General features: G+C 42.1%; 1 protein-coding gene across 1 annotated transcript in view; it reads left to right on the forward strand.

The window, feature by feature from the left end:
• Positions 1-18,199, forward strand: part of LOC140915217 (guanylate cyclase 2G) — a 44,861-nt gene that overhangs the window by 26,271 nt on the left and 391 nt on the right. Inside the window, exons 9-20 of the mRNA XM_073354790.2 lie at positions 466-615; positions 1,551-1,634; positions 2,537-2,641; positions 3,286-3,357; positions 6,888-7,056; positions 9,379-9,534; positions 10,874-11,051; positions 12,285-12,425; positions 13,309-13,501; positions 13,860-14,034; positions 15,914-16,012; positions 16,970-17,061. Of these exons, the coding sequence (XP_073210891.2) occupies positions 466-615; positions 1,551-1,634; positions 2,537-2,641; positions 3,286-3,357; positions 6,888-7,056; positions 9,379-9,534; positions 10,874-11,051; positions 12,285-12,425; positions 13,309-13,501; positions 13,860-14,034; positions 15,914-16,012; positions 16,970-17,061 (1,614 nt within the window). The remainder of the gene's footprint in view (positions 1-465; positions 616-1,550; positions 1,635-2,536; positions 2,642-3,285; positions 3,358-6,887; positions 7,057-9,378; positions 9,535-10,873; positions 11,052-12,284; positions 12,426-13,308; positions 13,502-13,859; positions 14,035-15,913; positions 16,013-16,969; positions 17,062-18,199) is intronic.

Consider the following 18,199-nt stretch of genomic DNA (forward strand, 5'->3'; position numbering starts at 1 on the left):
AAGTCAAAAGGTTTCGTTTCAGAAATTCCCAAACTGAACCTGTTTTGACATTTCAGAATTTTTTTTCGACTGGAACAATTAGCCAAAATTGATCTGAATTTGTGAATTGTGTTGATCAACCCAAGTCTGCATTTTTGTGTGTGAAAAAACCACACGCTTTCTCATGAAATTTTTGTGCCCATTTCTATTTATGTGGGTCCTATACTTTGTGCTGGTCCTCTGTATAGGAGTGAAGCCCAAGCATATGTGATTTCCTTCTACATCAGGTTTGGATGGCAACTTGCTTTTCATTACCTGTGTTTTGTCTTTATCGTTTATGGTAGGCACTGTAGGAAAACCCATTACTGGGGTTCTTCCTCATCAGTTTGTCTTTGTCAATATCGGCAAGTCTTAGGTTTGTCAAAATTTACCTAGGTTATTTATGAATTTTTAACAGTATCACGTCTCTTGTGTTTTCTCCTAAAGGATCGTTTTGAGCTATCAGAAACAAGCACACCAGTGTCTCAAGGACAAGAAAGTGTTGTGTCCAGTTTGATATTTTCAAGCAATTGGCGGTCTGGGCTGAAGGACAAGCAGGAGAAAGACGTATTTTATACCACAATAGGTCTTTACCAGGTACGACTACAAAGGGAGATTAGGTGAGCTTCAGTGGGTGTACTTTCTGCTCTGTTATGTTAACTGTGTCCTTTTCGGTTTCCTTTGTGCGGCTTTGGGTGCTCTCTACAGGTAAATAGGGCACAAGTTGGCAAAAGAATAAAAGCCACAGTAGTTCTCAGGATTCACAGGTAGGACTGTGAAACTGATGGTGCTAATTTACTAAGGTTGCTGATAAATGTCCAACTCTGCTTTGCCAAAAATGGCAGATTGCAGAAATGTCCTATATGAAATTCTGACAGAAATGGAGTCAGAGTTTTTGGGTAGTATAATTGGCCTTCCAAAAAGCATGACGTATCTTATCAGTCTTAACTTACTGGCTATATAATATAGTATTTTTCCTATGACAGCATTGCAGTTCTTGGTAATTCCTACATGAGTACATTATGTCATCTGCAGAAAATTGTTCTGAAAATATATGCTATATCGATTAACATAATTGTGCAGCACGTTATATAAGAGAACCTAAATTAAAATCACTTCTGGACTGTATCGTCTGTGACAACCATTGTTAATTTGACTGTTAGCACAGGGTCTTCACTTGACTACCATGCTTTGTTACAGTCAGCTGGCTTCCCAATATAAATTTGGCATCTTTCCCTTCAGAACCCTTAAAATTTGATTTAACAGGCAATTTCAACTTTGTCTGTCATTGGGCAAGTTAGTAATCCAGTACCTTGTACAGTGAAGCTCATATTGGTCATCTCTTATGGCTGCGTGTCTGTACAGGGAAGGATACTTTTAACCATTTTAACATATGGGAGTTCTAAACTTCTAAGCACATGCTATGTTTTCTCAAAGGTCCCTTCATAACCTTTTTGTGCAGATCTCTTCCAAACAGTTTCTGTGTTAAAGTACTGTATGTTGGATTCCACCTTTCTGAATATTCGTTTCAGGGAACTCTTGTTGCACTCAGGTATATAGATAACCAAATAGATGCCTGGATTCGGAAACAGTCAGTCCTTCATGAAGTTCAGATGGTAAGGTTCAACCTCAACATGATCCTCCTACGCCCGACTGAAATGAAATGCAAATTATGTTACAAACATACTGTAGGTACTGTTGAATCGGGCAACTGGTCCGCTATCTTTAGCAAGTTGAAATTCACATCCAGAGCCTGCAGTATTTTGTTGGTATTGAATCTGGGAGAAGATTGGATTCTACTTAGGCTTCATCAGTGTCATGCATTTTGGTTTTGCACACCTTTACATTAAAAAGATATTGACAAGCTGGAGAAGAGCAATAACAAATAGGACTTAGCTGACTGACAGGAGGGACTGACTTTTTAGGAGAGATCCTGGGCCAGATTGTGATACCTTTTCTCATGTTGAGTGTTAATCTTGCTCCAGAAGTAATCCTATTGATTTCAACGGGTCTAATCATGGTTCAAGGTTCTATTCAATGTGGGTAAGAGTGTCAGAATCTGGCCGCAAAGAACTAAATATTTATACTGTGAAGATAAATCAGGGAAATAACTGCCTTCTCCATCTTAAAGGTATAAACATTAAGAAGGGAGAGGAATTGTCTAGGGTGGTCCAATGGAGTATTTTCAGGGGCTGTGAGGAAGATATTAAGCTGAAATAATGGGCATTGTCCTAATAGTGGTGATCTATCAGGCTAGAATAGACTCCTGGGGGCTGGAATAGACTCCCAGAAATGGTGGAAGCTCAAATGCTTGAATCATCTGAAGCAAGACTAGTCTCAGGAATAGAAAATATATTGCAGAGACATTCCTAAACTAGCCAGGCTTGGACAAGGATGAGCTAATGACCTTTTCATTTCTAACTTGTAGGATTCTTGTAATAAACAATGGCTAAGGAACAGCTTGGGGGTGGGGCTGTAATGTAAACAAATGTGTTTAACAAGGCCTCTTTGCTTTCAGATGCGCGAGTTGAGGCATGAGAATCTGGTGGCCGTCTTTGGTATATGCACTGAAATTCCAAATATCTGTATTATTACAGAGTACTGCAAGAAAGGAAGCCTGAAGGTGAGAATACCAGCATCATTTACATCAATAGCCTTCGGGTTGACTTGTAAGAGAGCTTGCAAAGGAGCTGTTCTGAGCTCTTGCCAGGTCAGCAAGGACTGATTTTTCCTCCTTTTTGTTTGTTAGCTCTTTTTGCTGCCTACTCTTGCTCTGTTGATATCAGGACTTTATTGGCATCTAATAGCTACGACTTCAAGTGCATGTGTCCCTTCCTACTCCTATGAGTCTTCATTGCTTTAGTGCTCAGTTCTTTCTTATGTGCAACCATTTTGTGAATACCAGGTATGAGAAGCAGAATAGCACCCTGGAGAAAATAAAAAACCAGAGACATTACGCCACAGAGGCAGTGAGTATTAGGACATCTTATTTACCAAAAAACATCTTATTTACTCAGCTTATTGTGTAATAAATCTCTACAGAATTTGTATGTAAATATTGAATCAAGTTTGTAATTACCACTTGCCCAATAGTGATATGTACAGACTCAGCAACTGCTGGTTTGGAGACCCGTACACATGTATTAGGAAATAAGTTTTCGTTTCCAATAAACGTTCACAGAGCAAATAGTTCAGTTCCATGTGCTCACTGCATCTCCATCTGATGAGATTCAGTCCAATGTCATTTTGAACGTTTTTGTTTTTCAGGACATTTTAAGGAACTCTGATATTGAATTGGATTGGATATTCAAATGCTCTTTTGCCTATGATATAGTCAATGTGAGTATGACATTGAGTTGTTTTCTAATAGAAAACCTTATTAAAAAAGTTATGGAGCCTAGAAATGCTTATTGCTCTGGACTTTGAACATGTCAGAGACAAAAATGAGAATAATCACTATCCCGTTGGAGCCAGATGGAAGTGCTGGGTTTGCATTTGATAGAGGGTTGAGGAAGTTGTAATTGCAAATTGCCCTTATTTTATTTCAGAGTAACAGCCGTGTTAGTCTGTATTCGCAAAAAGAAAAGGAGTACTTGTGGCACCTTGGAGACTAACCAATTTATTTGAGCATGAGCTTTCGTGAGCTACAGCTCACTTCATCGGATGCATACCGGGCATGGTCTCTAAGGTGCCACAAGTACTCCTTTCCTTATTTTATTGCGTGTATTTATTTTATTAATTTGGGAGTTCTGTTGCAGTGACCTATGCTTACACCATTAAACAAACCCCAAATTAAACATTTATTACACATAGGGGAAAAAAAAGGGGGGGGGGAGACAGTTAAAAATAAAACATAAAAAGTTTTAAAGTTTTGAGAAAATTGTTTGACGTTGTAAGCTCTTCAGGACTGGACCAGCCATTCAAAAAGAACTAGATAAGTTCATGGAGGATAGGTACATCAATGGTTACTAGCCAGGATGGACAGGGATGGTGTCCCTAGCCTCTGTTTGCCAGAAGCTGGGAATGGGTGATGGAATGGATCACTTGATAATTACCTGTTCTGTTCATTCCCTCTGGGACACCTGGCACTGGCCGCTGTCAGAAGACAGGATACCGGGCTAGATGGACCTTTGGTCTGACCCAATATGGCCGGTCTTATGTATTCACTATGTACAACACTGAGCACAAAGGAAGCCTAATCTGGTTGAGGCTTCTAGACAGTACTGCAATATGAACAATAGTAATAAATAATACACAAAACCATTATTTTAACATGTTTCTCTTCTCATTTGTACAGAATTGTTTTCCAAAAGTAAAAATTCTTGCTTGAAAATTTATAGATGCTACTAAATGAGGGGCGGGGTGGGAGGGAATTCAATGTTGAGTTGCAGCTCTTACCATTCTGATTTTGTTGTTAAAGTCTGATTCTGGTTTGTGTGTGTTATTAAGACACAAGATGGGAGTGAGGAGAAAGGGGGAAAGATTACCAAATGATACAGAAGGTTGCTTCTTTTTCGGATGCTTGTTGGTCATTTACTTGAAGACCTGTAGTGCGTGGCCCATGACTCACGTAGCCATTTTGTAAGCTGGCTTTATTCACCTGGCCCTGGCAAATATTTAGCTACATTCCTTTGTCTGGTTTGTGGAAGTGAGGGAACTGTCCCCTTGCTGGGGTGCTCATGATCCCAAGGCGGGCAGGAAGGAGTATGGCTATGCTGCCACATCCAAAGGAATAGGCCACACCATTCTAGTCATGAATTTTCTTCTTCAATAAGGAATGAATGAAAAGTGCTAAATAAAATGATTTGTTTGTGTGACAGCAGTGTAAAAAGGCCTCTCTGGATTGGGGCTCCATTGTATTAGGTACTATACAAACACACAGTAGGAATAAGTGCCTTCCCTGAAGAATTTGTAATCTAAAGTTTTGGTCCAATGATTAGGGCATAAGTCTGGGAGGTAGGAGAGACAGGTTCATTTCCTATCTCTGTCACAGACTCTCTTATATGATCTTGGGCAAGACACCTAGACCTAGATTTTTAAAGGTGTTGTGGTGCTTAGTGTCACAATATCTAACTGATTAGGAATCTGTCTTGTTTTCAAAAGTGATTTAGGCACTTAAGAGTCCTACAATGGTATTTAGGCTCTAAGCACCTAACCCCCTTTGAAAACAAGACAGGTTCCTAAACCAGCTGGGCATTGCAATGCTGAGTGCCACAGGCCCAGATTTTTACAGGTATTTAGGCATTAAGTCTCTGTTTCTCAGTGCCCCATCCATATAGGGATAATAGTACTTCTTTACCTCACAAGGGTGTTAGGATAAATACGATAAAAAATGTGAGGTGCTCACATACTGTTGTGATGGGGAGTGTCACATTTCAGAGCAACCGCACCTGTATTTCTCTTCAGTGGTCCAGCAAGGGCACCCACTGTCAGGTTTCCAGCTCCCATGCCCATGACCTCTCTTGGTCGGAGAGAGGAGTCTCACTCTTGCCTGACTGGGGTATTTCCAGCCTGCACAGTCCCATGACTATACAATATTATTCCCAGCAGAGACAGACTGCCCAAGCAGGCCTGCTTGCTTTGTCTTCAGAGACAGTTAGCAGTACGAATGCCTACAGTTATATGTTACTACACAGCTCTTTCTAAGTAAGCCTGTTTGAGCCTCAAGGCAAAAAGTATTACAGAGAAAACATATTAAAATCAATACGAGACCCTACACACATGCTAACCAGGTTACCAGAGATCACCCCAGCCCTAACATGGGCTCTGGTAAGGACAGTCCTTCACTACTCCGTCCAAGCAGGGGGGCTGGAACAATTTTGATAGTGGGGGTGCTGAGAGCCATTGAACCAAATTATGGTATATGTTGGAAACCACTTCCAGCCAGGGGGTGCGACAACGCCCCTCGTTCCAGCACCTCTGTGCCTAAGGGGTTTCCTTGCGGTACCAAGCTCATCACAGCTTCAGCTCAGAACAAGCATGCATTCTTTTGGGGCTGAGCCCTTAGCAAGTTAAGTTCCTCCAATCCTTCTCTAAGAATTGGGGCTCTTCTTAGAGCAGGGGTCCTGTCTATTTGCTGGATCAGAAATGGTGTCCTGAGCCTGTCTGAAAACAGGCTACTTAACCAAAAATCTTTTCTTTGTCTGTTGGCCCCTGAAGGATCCAGTTTGAACTAATATAGGTGGACCCCACCAGATGGTTTCAATAACCAGAGGAACTACATATCTCTAGTATCATCCCCTAGAGGAGTTACAAACAATTCCACAGTAACACCGTTGCATTTTTAATACAATGGGCCCCAAAAGTATCAAACAAAACTCCATAAGGTTTAACTTAATTCAGGAAAGTTTATCTTCATTCCATCAGGTTTGTCCAGGGTATTGCATGATATTGTCAGTCTGTCACAGGGACCATATTAAGTACCCAAGCTCTCTAGGTAGACAGGTCAGAGATTCCATGTGGGCAAAGGGATTTGTCCATATGGAAATAATATCCAGGATTGGGGCCTAACGTAAGACCAGATGCCCTAGGTGAATGGAGGGAATGAGGACAATAGCAGCAGTGATAGGAGAAAGTGGCTCTCCAGACGAAGTATGGGCATAACTAGTAGGTTTCTGGATGGGTTTGACCAAAGCAGACCATTGCTACAGATAGCTTGGACAATGTAATGGAAAAAAGACTTGCATAGATACAATGAGATTTAGGGATGGTGTTTCTGATGAGAACCAGCTGAGCCAAGAGCTGGTTACACTTGCTGTTTGTTGCATTGACAGCCAAAACTAGATCCCGCCATTCCATTGGTGGTATTTTATTCTGCCTGGTGCTTCTGTAGCCACCATTCTATAGTCACCCTGTTCCTGTTTTTGTAGGGGATGTTGTTTCTTCACAGAAGCCCATTGAACTCCCATGGAAATCTGAAACCTACTAACTGTTTGGTGGATAGTCGCATGCAAGTGAAACTGTGTGGATTTGGGCTATGGGAGTTTAAGTATGGAACGAAATACAGAGTAATTACTGAGAAAAATACCAACTATGCAGGTAAGAGGATTATACAAGAATTACAAGCACGAGAGATGCAACAAAACAACGATTCGTGGATTCCTCTAGCGGATGCTTTTCTTCATAATGGTCTTCACACGGATTTTATCTACAACACCTCTTTGAATATTGGTGATTGGAACACAGCTTTTGGAAATTACAGAGGGTTTTTTTTATTCCAGTAATGCTGCATATGGATGAGGAAATAGCAGCAAATAATGCATATGATCAGTTTTTGTCTCTATTTTGCTCAATAATTGTCTCTGAGCAGCTTATGATTTTCTCCAATTTATTTGTTGTTTGAAAATGTTTGTTGAATAATTTTGGTGAATAATTCTTGGTCTGTAGCTGGGGATGAATTAAGGCATAAATGCTACAGACATTTGTCAATGTTGATAAACGCAAAGTAATGGACACTGGAAAACATAATCCCAACTATACATATAAAAAGATGGGGTCTAAATTATCTGTTACCATTCAAGAAAGAGATTTTGGAGTCATTGTGCATAGTTCTCTGAAAACATCCACTCAATATGCAGTGGCAGTCAAAAAAGCTAACAGAATGTTGGGAACCATTAAGAAAGGGATAGATAAGACAGAAAATATCATATTGCCTCTATATAAAACCATGGTATGCCCACATCTTGAATACTGCGTGCAGATGTGGTCACCCCATCTCAAAAAAAAAAAAAAAAAGAAAAAGATATATTGGAATTGGAAAAGGTTCAGAAAAGGGCAACAAAAATTATTAGGGGTATGGAACGGCTTCTGTATGAGGAGAGATTAATTAGATTGGGACTCTTCAGCTTGGAAAAAAAGACAACTAAGGTGGGATATGATTGAGGTCTATAAAATCATAACTGGTGTGGAGAAAGTAAATAAGGAAGTGTTGTTTTACACCTCATAACATGAAAACTAGGGATAATTAATAGGCAGCAGGTTTAAAACAAACAAAAGGAAGTATTTCTTCACACAACGCATGGTCAACCTATGGAACTCCTTGCCAGAGGATGTTGTGAAGCCCAAGACTATAACAGGGTTCGCAAAAGAACCAGACAAATTCATGGAGGATAGGTCCATCAATGGCTATTAGACAGGATGGATGGGCATGGTATCCCTAGCCTCTGTTTGCCAGAAGCTGGGAATGGGTGACAGGGGATAGATCACTTGATGAGGCCCTGTTCTATTCATTCCCTCTGGGCACCTGGCATTGGCCACTGACAGAAGACAGGATACTGGGCAGGATACAAATCTTTGGTCTGACACGGTATGGCCGTTCTTATGTTCTTCTAGACCTGTGCCTAGAGCCCCAGCTTCTGGAATCATTTGATTACAGGAAAATCGCTGCCTTTATTTATAAAAAAAGAAAAGAAAAAAAAACCAACCCAATTCTAGCCTTTATAGTTGCAAAGAAAAGCTTGAAAATGTGACTCAAATGCAACTGATGTAGTGAAGTCTGCCAGAGTCTCCAGGTGGTTGAAACAATCGCTCTGAGATGTGTTAACAGCCCCATGCATCCGAATAGGGTGCTTATTCCAAGGGCCACAGCTGTGAGGAGTCATGCCAATACCACCCTCTAATATCTTTCGAGGCACAGTTTTATTTCACAGATGTAGGCTAACAAATCCCAAAACAGTTCTTCAGCCCACTCTGGGCTACAGCTCCCAGGGGATTTCCACCTTTGCCTTACTCAGACTGCGGGGCTCCAGGGCCTGTGGCAAGATCCTTCTGTGCTCTTTTAACAGAGCTCCACCTCCCCGGCTTTCTCCCTGGAGCCCCCCACTTCCCAGTGTGTTCCCACTGCCTTGCCTCCTGGGGGGCTCTGGCAGCCTTTCCCAGGGAACTTCCTGCTGCTCCTGTCCCCCCTGCTTCCAGACAGCCTGGCTCTTTATGGCTACAGGTGCTGTTCTCCCCTCCTTGGCTGAACTGGGAGACCCTGTTCTAGCACAAGGGAGCTAGGTCTGCTTCATTTATGCACACTGTGACCCTGACAGACGACTCCACATGTGGGCCTACCCCTCCCAGCTGCTGGGAGGCCACTCTGCTTTTTATCTCTATTCTCCCAAAGGGGATCTTACTGCCACTTCTGGGGTGGGGAGGAAGGAGTGCCCTTGCTGCTGGCTACCAGGCAGTGGTGTTGTGTGGATGAATGAGTGCCTGTAAGCAGCAGAGAAATCCTCAGTTGGATGGCACTATAAAAGCACAAACCATCCCATAGCGTGATTAGGATTTTAAAAGGCTGTCTAGCCTCTTCTTTGCCAATGATGAGTTTGACCCAGCTGGAGCACAGACTTCTTTGCTGTTTCCTATTTTGCCTTGTAGATCTCTATTGGACAGCTCCAGAACTGCTCAGGATGGGGGAATTTCCATTCCATGGGACTCAAAAGGGGGATGTCTACAGTTTTGCTATAATAATGAGGGAGCTGATTTATAACAATGAGGATGGTCCGTTCCAAGACCTGAACAAGGAAGCAGAAGGTAGAATTTGTTCCTCACATTTCCAGATGATCTTCCCTCTGTGAGCACCTTTTTGTATCCTGGAGTTACCCTAAATGTAGCATGTCTTCACTGCAAATAAAATGTGTTTTAAAATTCAGATTTGCTGTGACCCATGTTAGCTAACTGCGGTTAAAATAGCAGTGAAGACACAGCTAATTCAGGTTAGCAGGTAGTTCAACCCCAGACTCCTGTACAGGCTTTAACCTGCACTGCCATCTCTTCCGTGTTAGTTTAACCCAGATTAGCCAGAGCGGGTTAGCTGCTCTGAGTTAGGAACACACCTTTAATTTGCAGAGTAGATGCACCCTTTGGAAGCAAAAGACTTTTTGTACACTGAACATTATGAATGAGTATAGGCAGATAATTGTGTCACTTAACTATCTGCTTGCTAAGGATAGACACCTTTGGTCTTTGGAAAGTCACACAGGCTTAACTGTCTATATATTTTAAATGATTTTGCAATTTTACCTAATAAATCATAAGAATTTAGAACTTAATCCGAGCAAGTGCTCCATGCTGGTTTCCTAACCCTGTACTGATTTCCTGTCACTATTTCTCATTGCTTCCCACTTTATAAGAAAAACAACAACAACTGTGGCTTTATGTTTAGTGTTGCTTCAAATCCAGCAGCAGTTGTCTTCTCCCACAAACTCCTATAGTCCACAGATAGTATCTCCTTGAGGTGCATTGCTCATAGGAAAACCTCTCTCTCTTGTTTGACCTTCTATTGATCTGAATAAATTCCACGCTGTCTATTCTGTTCAGATAATAGGGCTCTATGCTCCTTTTTATCTGACTTTATGTGCAAATTAAATGCATCACAGCAAAGTGAAGTATAGTAATTGCTCAGCTGAACATAGTACCAATGAAAACACCACACCATTCACATGCTGGAGCTACTCAGCAGCCTGCAGTAATACGGCATGTACCTAGTTACTCTGAAATCCCTGTCTCTGAGTGGAGAAAGCATTCATCTATAGAGACAGATTTAGCCTGTAGCTTTGGAGGAACAATTTCCCCCAGCGCTCCAGGGCATGTGAACACTGCACCTGGGGGATGGTACGAAAGGCTTCCTTCTTTGAAACTGGCCAGCTGCATGGGTTGCATAGAAGAAGCAGACCCTAAGCTCGTCCAGGTGAAAGACTGATTTGCTCTGACCATTATGTTAGGTGCATAAGAGAAAAGGAAGCTCCATGCATGCTGTTTTTCCTCCTCCTCTGACTTCTGCATTAAGGACTAGGACAATTTGCTCCAAAGTTAGGGATATTAAAATAATGAATAGACTCAAATCCTGATTGATCACATTTGCTAAATACAGAGATAATAAACCATCTCAGGGACCCAACTGTGCCTGTCCCACTGCGGCCATCCCTGTCAACAGAGAAATGCAATGAAAGGATCATTGCAATGCTTAGAACTTGTTGGGATGAAGATCCAGGGAGAAGGCCAATGTTCTCCTCTGTGAAGAGAGAGTTAAGAGATGCAACCCCCGAAGGGTGAGTCTCTCTTACCTGTCTGAGAATGATACCAGATATACATTGTGCTTTTCATCCAGCATGCTCCCAAAGTGTTTTATAGATGGCATCCATTATGTATGGATTACTCACACACTGCTGAAATGCAGCTGCATCAGAGATAGGATGTAGCAGCTGTTTAACAGCCCACAGCACCACTGCAGGATAGTTTAGAACAGGAAGATAAAGAGTTAGATTTTCCCAATATCTCACCTTTCTGACTATAAGGATAATAAAGATCTGGCATAGGCTTCCAAGAGAGGCTTTGGAATCCTGTCACAGGAAGTTGGACAAACACCTGTCAGGGACGGTTTAGATTACTTGGTCATTTCTCATCACAAAGGGCTGGTCTAGATGATCTCTCAAAGCCCTTCCAGTCCTACATTTCTGTGATGGTATGAATAATGTCCACCTGAAACCACAGTTGAGGGGTGGGGTGGGGGGTTAAATGGATGTAGTTAACTTGAAATCTAGTCAGTTTTTAGAAGAGAGTTTAAATTTATTTCCAAGTACTGTAGCTCCTCCCTGTCAATGTTTGCATTTTTGCAATGACGTTTTTCCTAATGGTGAAATGTTTTTCTTTCCTCTCTTGAGTGAAAGACCCACAGGGTGGAAACTGTGGGCTATACAGGAGGAATCATGAAACTAATGATAGGCAGAGTACTGCCAAAGTAGACTGAAAAAAACAGGCATTTTATGCTCTAATCTTTTTCACTTACAGTGTCTTAAGTGTTACCAGTAATAAGTATGTAAAAAACCAATCGGACAAAAATATATTTAAATTGATCATATTTTTAAGTAGTCAGTATGTAATTGTCCACAGCAGAATGTGGCCGGGATGCCAGGCTACCACTTTGAGTCTTGTAAGGGACTTTGGTTTGAGGTTGTCCCTTCTGGCAGCACAGTGCTCCCAAAGACTATGCGGGGGCATTGGGTCAGTACTAATACTATCTGCAGGTTGTATAGTCTCCATGGATTGCTCTTATCCAAGTTAAATGATGAGATCTGATGAAAGGCCCATAGTGGGGAGTAGCCAAGTATCAGAAGTCATTTCTCCCCCATGGACTCTAGATGCTAGAGGGGATCTTTGATGGAAATGGAAGTGGAATCCATTTCCATCAAAGATCCCCTCTAGCATCTAGAGCATCAATATTTTGTATTACTTAGTGCTATTATGTAAATTAAAAGCAATATTTGTTTGAACAATTCAATTAGCCACATCAGCATCTTGGATAACATGGTAAACAAACTGGAAAAGTATGCCAATCACTTGGAGGATGTGGTGGAAGAAAGGACAGCCCAGCTGGTGGCAGAGAAGAAAAAGACGGATACACTTTTGTCAGCAATGTTGCCCAGGTAATCAAACTGCTTTTGTATTTTCATAAGTTTGTCGACAATAGAATTTGGTGCAAGACAGAGCCTTTCCTACTCAGTGCGTCTTGGAATGCTTTGCAAAGTACTGGAGTCACTGAACCACTGGTAGTACAGTGTCTCCTGAAGCTGAATGTGGCAATCACATGCTCAACAGCTTTGGACAAAAGGTCTCATTCTATTGAAAAACTTGTGCATTGTAGCCTTGGGTTCTAACTAATGAATGGTAATTAAGCAATTAATTAGTATTATTCGTTATATTGTGATAGAGCCTAGAAGCTCCAGTCAGGGACCAGGAGCCCATTGTGCTAGGTGCTGTACAAACATAAAAAAAAAAAAAGACTGTTCCCCCAAATTGCTGACAGTCTAAGACAAAGGACTACTGCTGGGTACACCAAACATGAGGAGCAGAAGGAAACAATCAGACTGAACTGTTCAACAGAAGTTGTGGTCTCAGCGTGCCAGCTTCCTTAATCCTTGACAAATATTTTGTAGGTATAGCCTGAATCCATGCTAGGCAGCATCATTTTAAAATGCATTTAATGCCGTCAACTTCTTTTTGCTCCACTGACCTTCACTCTCCCACACCTCTCTGGCAAGTGGCCACTTTTCTCTGTTGCACCCTCTTCCCCTCCAGTAGATGCTTTATTTTGGGGACCTTTTGCCAAAGTGGAAGCTGGTGTAAATCCAGATTGAATCTGGTTTGGGGATCTTTAAGGCAGCCTTCAAAGTGCTTTAAATAGGCCATTTGGTGTATTTCCCAAACACGCAGGACGTTAAGGCCAAATGGATTTATTCTGAGGTGGAGGGAGAGAGCGAGCAAGCAAACAAACATGAAGGAAATGATTACTTTCTCCTCCTGTCCCAGCTTCGTCAGAGAGCAGCTCATTGCTGGGAAATCCGTGGAGCCTGAGAGTTTTGATTCCGTGACCATCTTCTTCTCAGATATTGTTGGGTTCACCAGTTTGTGTTCTCTCAGCAACCCCCTGCATGTGGTTAATCTCCTGAATGACCTGTACAGCCTGTTCGATAACATCATTAAAACGTACGACGTATACAAGGTGAGACATGCCACTTCTCAGGCAGCACAGTTGCTGGGCCCAGTGCTGCAAGCAGTGTGTTTGCAGAACTTCCATCAAAATCAAGGGAAGTTTCCTGGAGAGAGAGCACTTACAGAGTCAGGCCCCCTCTCTGTAGTCACTTGCATCCAAAACCAGTAATATCACTGACTTGCTGCTGTTCCAGTTGTTGATGGTTGAGTGCAGTCAGTGGCAGAAACATGACTAGAATGTAGAAGATCTTAACTCCCGGTTTTAAGCTTAGTTCACTAGTTTGCACTGTCTCTAATATTGGCTATTATTTGCCCTGTGCCCCAGACACATAACGTGCTGCCTAAGTGCTTTGTTTTCCTTGCTACAGGTTGAAACAATTGGAGATGCCTACATGGTTGCCAGTGGCCTTCCCATCCCCAATGGAATGAAGCACGTTGAGGAAATTGCTACAATGTCTTTGCACTTCCTTAGTGCAATGATCCATTTCAAGATAGGGCACATGCCCAATGAGAAGCTGAAGCTGCGGATTGGCATTAACACAGGTAAGTAGCATGAGTCTCATCTGCTTCCGATACTGAGATTTGTTCTTGGTCTATACAAATTGAGCCACAAGTAGATAATTCACATGTTTGCATGAATTCGTAATTCACCTCAGGATGAGTCAAGCATCAGGCTAAGATGAGACTGGAGAGTGTTTTTTAAGGGGGCTTATTCTCCGGTACTAATTCAGCCAAAATTCCCCTCGATTCAGCCAAAATTCCCCTCCCCACCTTAATTTGGATTTTTGCCTGAGTAAAGACTAGAGAACTGGTGGCCAAATGTTAGTTTTAATCTTGGGTATGGGTATGGGGTTCATCCTTAATTCACTGTAGCACATATTGAGCAGTTACCGCATGAGATAAGGAGTTAGAAATTCTGGATTCTCTTTATACCTCGGCCGTGATTTGCTGTCTGACCGTGGCTACTTACGGAACTGCTCTGTACCCTCAGTTTCCCCATCAGCAAGCTGGCAATATTAACATTCAGTATCCTCACGGGGTGCGGGGGAGATTAATTAGTTTCTATTTTTAAGCGCTTGGAGATCCTTGGTTGAAAGGTTCTCTAAAGGTGTAGAACGTTAATATCAGACATTCAGAAGTGCGTACAGTGCTCTTTCCTGTGTTTGTAAATCACTGTGTAAATGTAAAATGTTTACATAGCACTGTACAACGATTATACTGTAGTCATGTTGGGCTTCTGCTTTAGTACCCATCTAAGGAATGACACCTCCATTCTCAGCTGGTGCTTTCCATTTCCTATCCAAGTAATACCGGCACAGCTTGGCGTCTACGCTGACAGAAGCTCAGTGCAGCATATACCAGCAAGATCATTTAGACGTGCATTTCAGTGGTCGGACTCTTCCTGAAAAGATAATGCATGTATCCAAGGTCATCTCACAAATACTGGCCTAAAACTATAACGTTACCTGCCATTGGAGTGAATGTGATCTAATTTCTACAGCTGGGCAAAATTTTTCGGATGAATAGTTTATTTGCTGAAAAATGCAGTTTCAGACAACATGAAACTTATTCAAAAATTTGACGCAAATGTGTGAAAAAGTTTCATCTGCAAAAATGGAAGAGGAGGCCACGTCCCCTATAACTTTTTAGCCCAGTGTGTGTAGGGCAGTCACCAGAGATGTGGGAGGCCTAGGTTCTCAAATTGACAGAGGTCAGGAAGAAATCTCCCTTATGGGCAGATTATTACACAACTGCCTGCTGCATTAGAACGTTTTGAAACTTTCTCTGAAGCATCTGGTACGGTTGGAGTCAGGATGTTGTTGTAGATGGACCACGGATCTCCTCTAGTATGACAATATCTATGTTCCTTTCTGAGGGTGTTTCAGTGACAACTGCAAACTTTTGGGAAATAATTGTCTGAATGTTTTGATCTTCATACATGTCTCAGTTCTAATAACACAACTAAGCATTTCTATGCTGTTTTAATAATCCCTAGCTCTTTTCCCTCCATTGATCATAAAGAGCCTTAGAAAAGAGGTCAGTATTATTATCCCCATTTTGCAGATGCGTAGCGAGATTAAGTGATTAGTCCAAGGTCACCCAGCAGGCCCCTGGCAGAGCTAGAAATTGTACGCATATTAGTTTTTACAGCAACAGTCAGACGAGCTAGGGATTATTGCCATGTTCGCAGAAACATAGACAATAAGTCATGAGTTGCGCAAGTCAAGAATGGAAGTTGGTATCAAAACTGGGATTAGAATTTAGGAGTTGCCCATGCCCATGCTTGGAGACAATGACACTCCTTCATTTAAACTCCTTCTCCAGTGCCTAGTTAGGAGCCCCAGTGTGGGGCAGAGTTGCTTTGCATAACACCTTCTGTCTTGATAGCTTCATGGTTTGTGCTTTCTTTTTTGTACTTTAGGACCTGTTGTTGCAGGAGTGGTGGGAATCACAATGCCACGGTACTGCCTGTTTGGAGACACTGTTAATATGGCATCAAGAATGGAAAGTACCAGTTTGCGTAGGTACCATTTTCGAGGAGTTTGCAGTCATCCTGCATGGAATTTTTTTTAACCACAAACAGAGGCAGTGTTACACTTAACCCATTGTTAATTGACATTTTTTTGTGTCAAACGTTTGCCATGCAATGCTCTGATAATCCAGTTTGATGAACCCTGAGGGTTTCTTACATCTGAGATCATTGTTGTCAGATAACAACAACTAGTTCTGACAAAGCGCTTTTCATCAGCAGATCTCAGAGCGCTTTACAAAGGAGGTCAGGATCATTATCCTTATTTTACTGTGGGGGAAAGTGAGGGACAGAGAGGTGAAGTGACTTGCCCAAGCTCACTCAACTGGCCTGTGCCAGAGCCAGGAATAGAACCCAGGTCTCTGGAGTCCCAGTTCATGGCTCTGTCCGTTGCTATCCACAGTGACAATGTTTCATGTTTCATAACCAGCTGGGATGTCCAATCTTTGAAGAACGTAAAATGAACATGGTGTTTTGTGTGTTTGTGACTGCCCTCAGACACACATGGCTGTGCATCATAGACCCTATACTGCTACATGGAGAGGTCTTTGCTTGCTCATTTATTTCTCTGCTGATGCCATGAAGCTCTGAATGACCATATTGTGCAGCGTAGTGACAACTGTGAAGACCTAGATAGCCATGGACGTTACGATACCAAATATTAAAAGAGAAAGTTTGAGGTTTATATAATAAATACCATGCTTTTGCCCTGGGGACCGTTTCTGTCACGTGACTTCATTTTAAATGGAGTCAGACTAAAGCCTGAATCTTAATTATAAACCCTTCTGAACAGGAGGAAAGATTTGGGCCAAAAATGAAACACAACCTTTAGGAAGATAAACGTTAAGTTCGAAACAGATTGATCCTGCCCCTTTAACTGGTTAATCCTCCCCAGTCAGCCAGTCATATACATTTATAAAATAAGTAAATAGATTTATTTTGCTGTAGCTCTCCGAATCCATGTCTCCGCAACCACTGCTAATGCCTTGCAATCCATCGGTGGGTATGACCTACAAGAAAGAGGGACCATAACAGTAAAGGTATGAACATTAAGAGTGCAGAAGGGAGCCTATCATGCCAAGTAGGTAGGTCTAATATACTAGACAGCATATGGAGGAATTTTCGAACTCGTACAATGTATGCAGAACATATGCTTTCCTGGGTATGAACTAATGTTAATGCATCAGTGTAAAAACAAAACAACAAACATGTAGAGGTGTTCATAGGGTAACCAGACAGCAAATGTGAAAAATTGGGACGGGGATGGGGGCTCATAGGAGCCTATATAAGAAAAAGACCCCAAAATCAGGACTGTCCCTATAAAATCAGAACATCTGGTCACCCTAAGTGTTCAGTACTATGGTGTGACTGAAATCAGACACTTCCATCATTTTGTATATGATAACCGTCTGCCTAACATAGGACAGTGCTTTGCAAACTAGAATTAAGCATTCCAGAAAAACAGGACTCAATGCTGTGAAGTCTTTGTGCTTCCACAGCCCTTTCAGCATCTGACATCCTTGGATCCTGTGCATGGTTTTTACCTTGTCATGCTCTATGTTGATATTATTATTCTTTATTGCTTATGTTGCTGGAGTGCCTTGAGGCCCCAATAAGGGACCGTGGCCTCATCATGCTAGCCATTGTGCCAAAGTATAATCAAGAGATGGTTCCTGCTCCAAAGACCTTACAGTTAGAGCTTGCCAGAAGTTTTCTGATGGAACAGTTTCATTGGAAAATACCCATTTCTCAAACCTGAAATATTTGAGAAAAATGGTTTGAGTTCCAGCGTCTATGGCTCTGGGTCAGTTCTGCTATGCAGACTGCCTTGGGGCCAGGGACCCTGGGCTTCCAAGTGGGCTACCTTACGACCCAGCTGGTCAGGGAATCTGGAAGGCCTGGGGTCTCCTGCCCCAGAGCAGTCCAGGCAGGTGCTGACTGAAATTGACATTCGTGTCAATTTCATGAGCACAGTAGGAATTTCAGTCAGTAGCAGTCATGGTTTCAGGCAGGGCTGGTCTTAGAGGTGGGAAGTCAGGACATCTGCCCTGAGCACCGATATTGAGGGGCACTGGATCATTGTACTTGGGGGTGCCAAATCCCTGGAGGCAGGGAGGGAGTTGGTTTGATTTTTTTTGTTTTGTTTTTTGTTTTTGTTTTTTTTATTGCACCTTTTAA

The sequence above is a fragment of the Lepidochelys kempii genome, chromosome 7 (assembly GCF_965140285.1).
Source record: "Lepidochelys kempii isolate rLepKem1 chromosome 7, rLepKem1.hap1, whole genome shotgun sequence".
Classification (NCBI taxonomy): Eukaryota; Metazoa; Chordata; order Testudines; family Cheloniidae; genus Lepidochelys; species Lepidochelys kempii.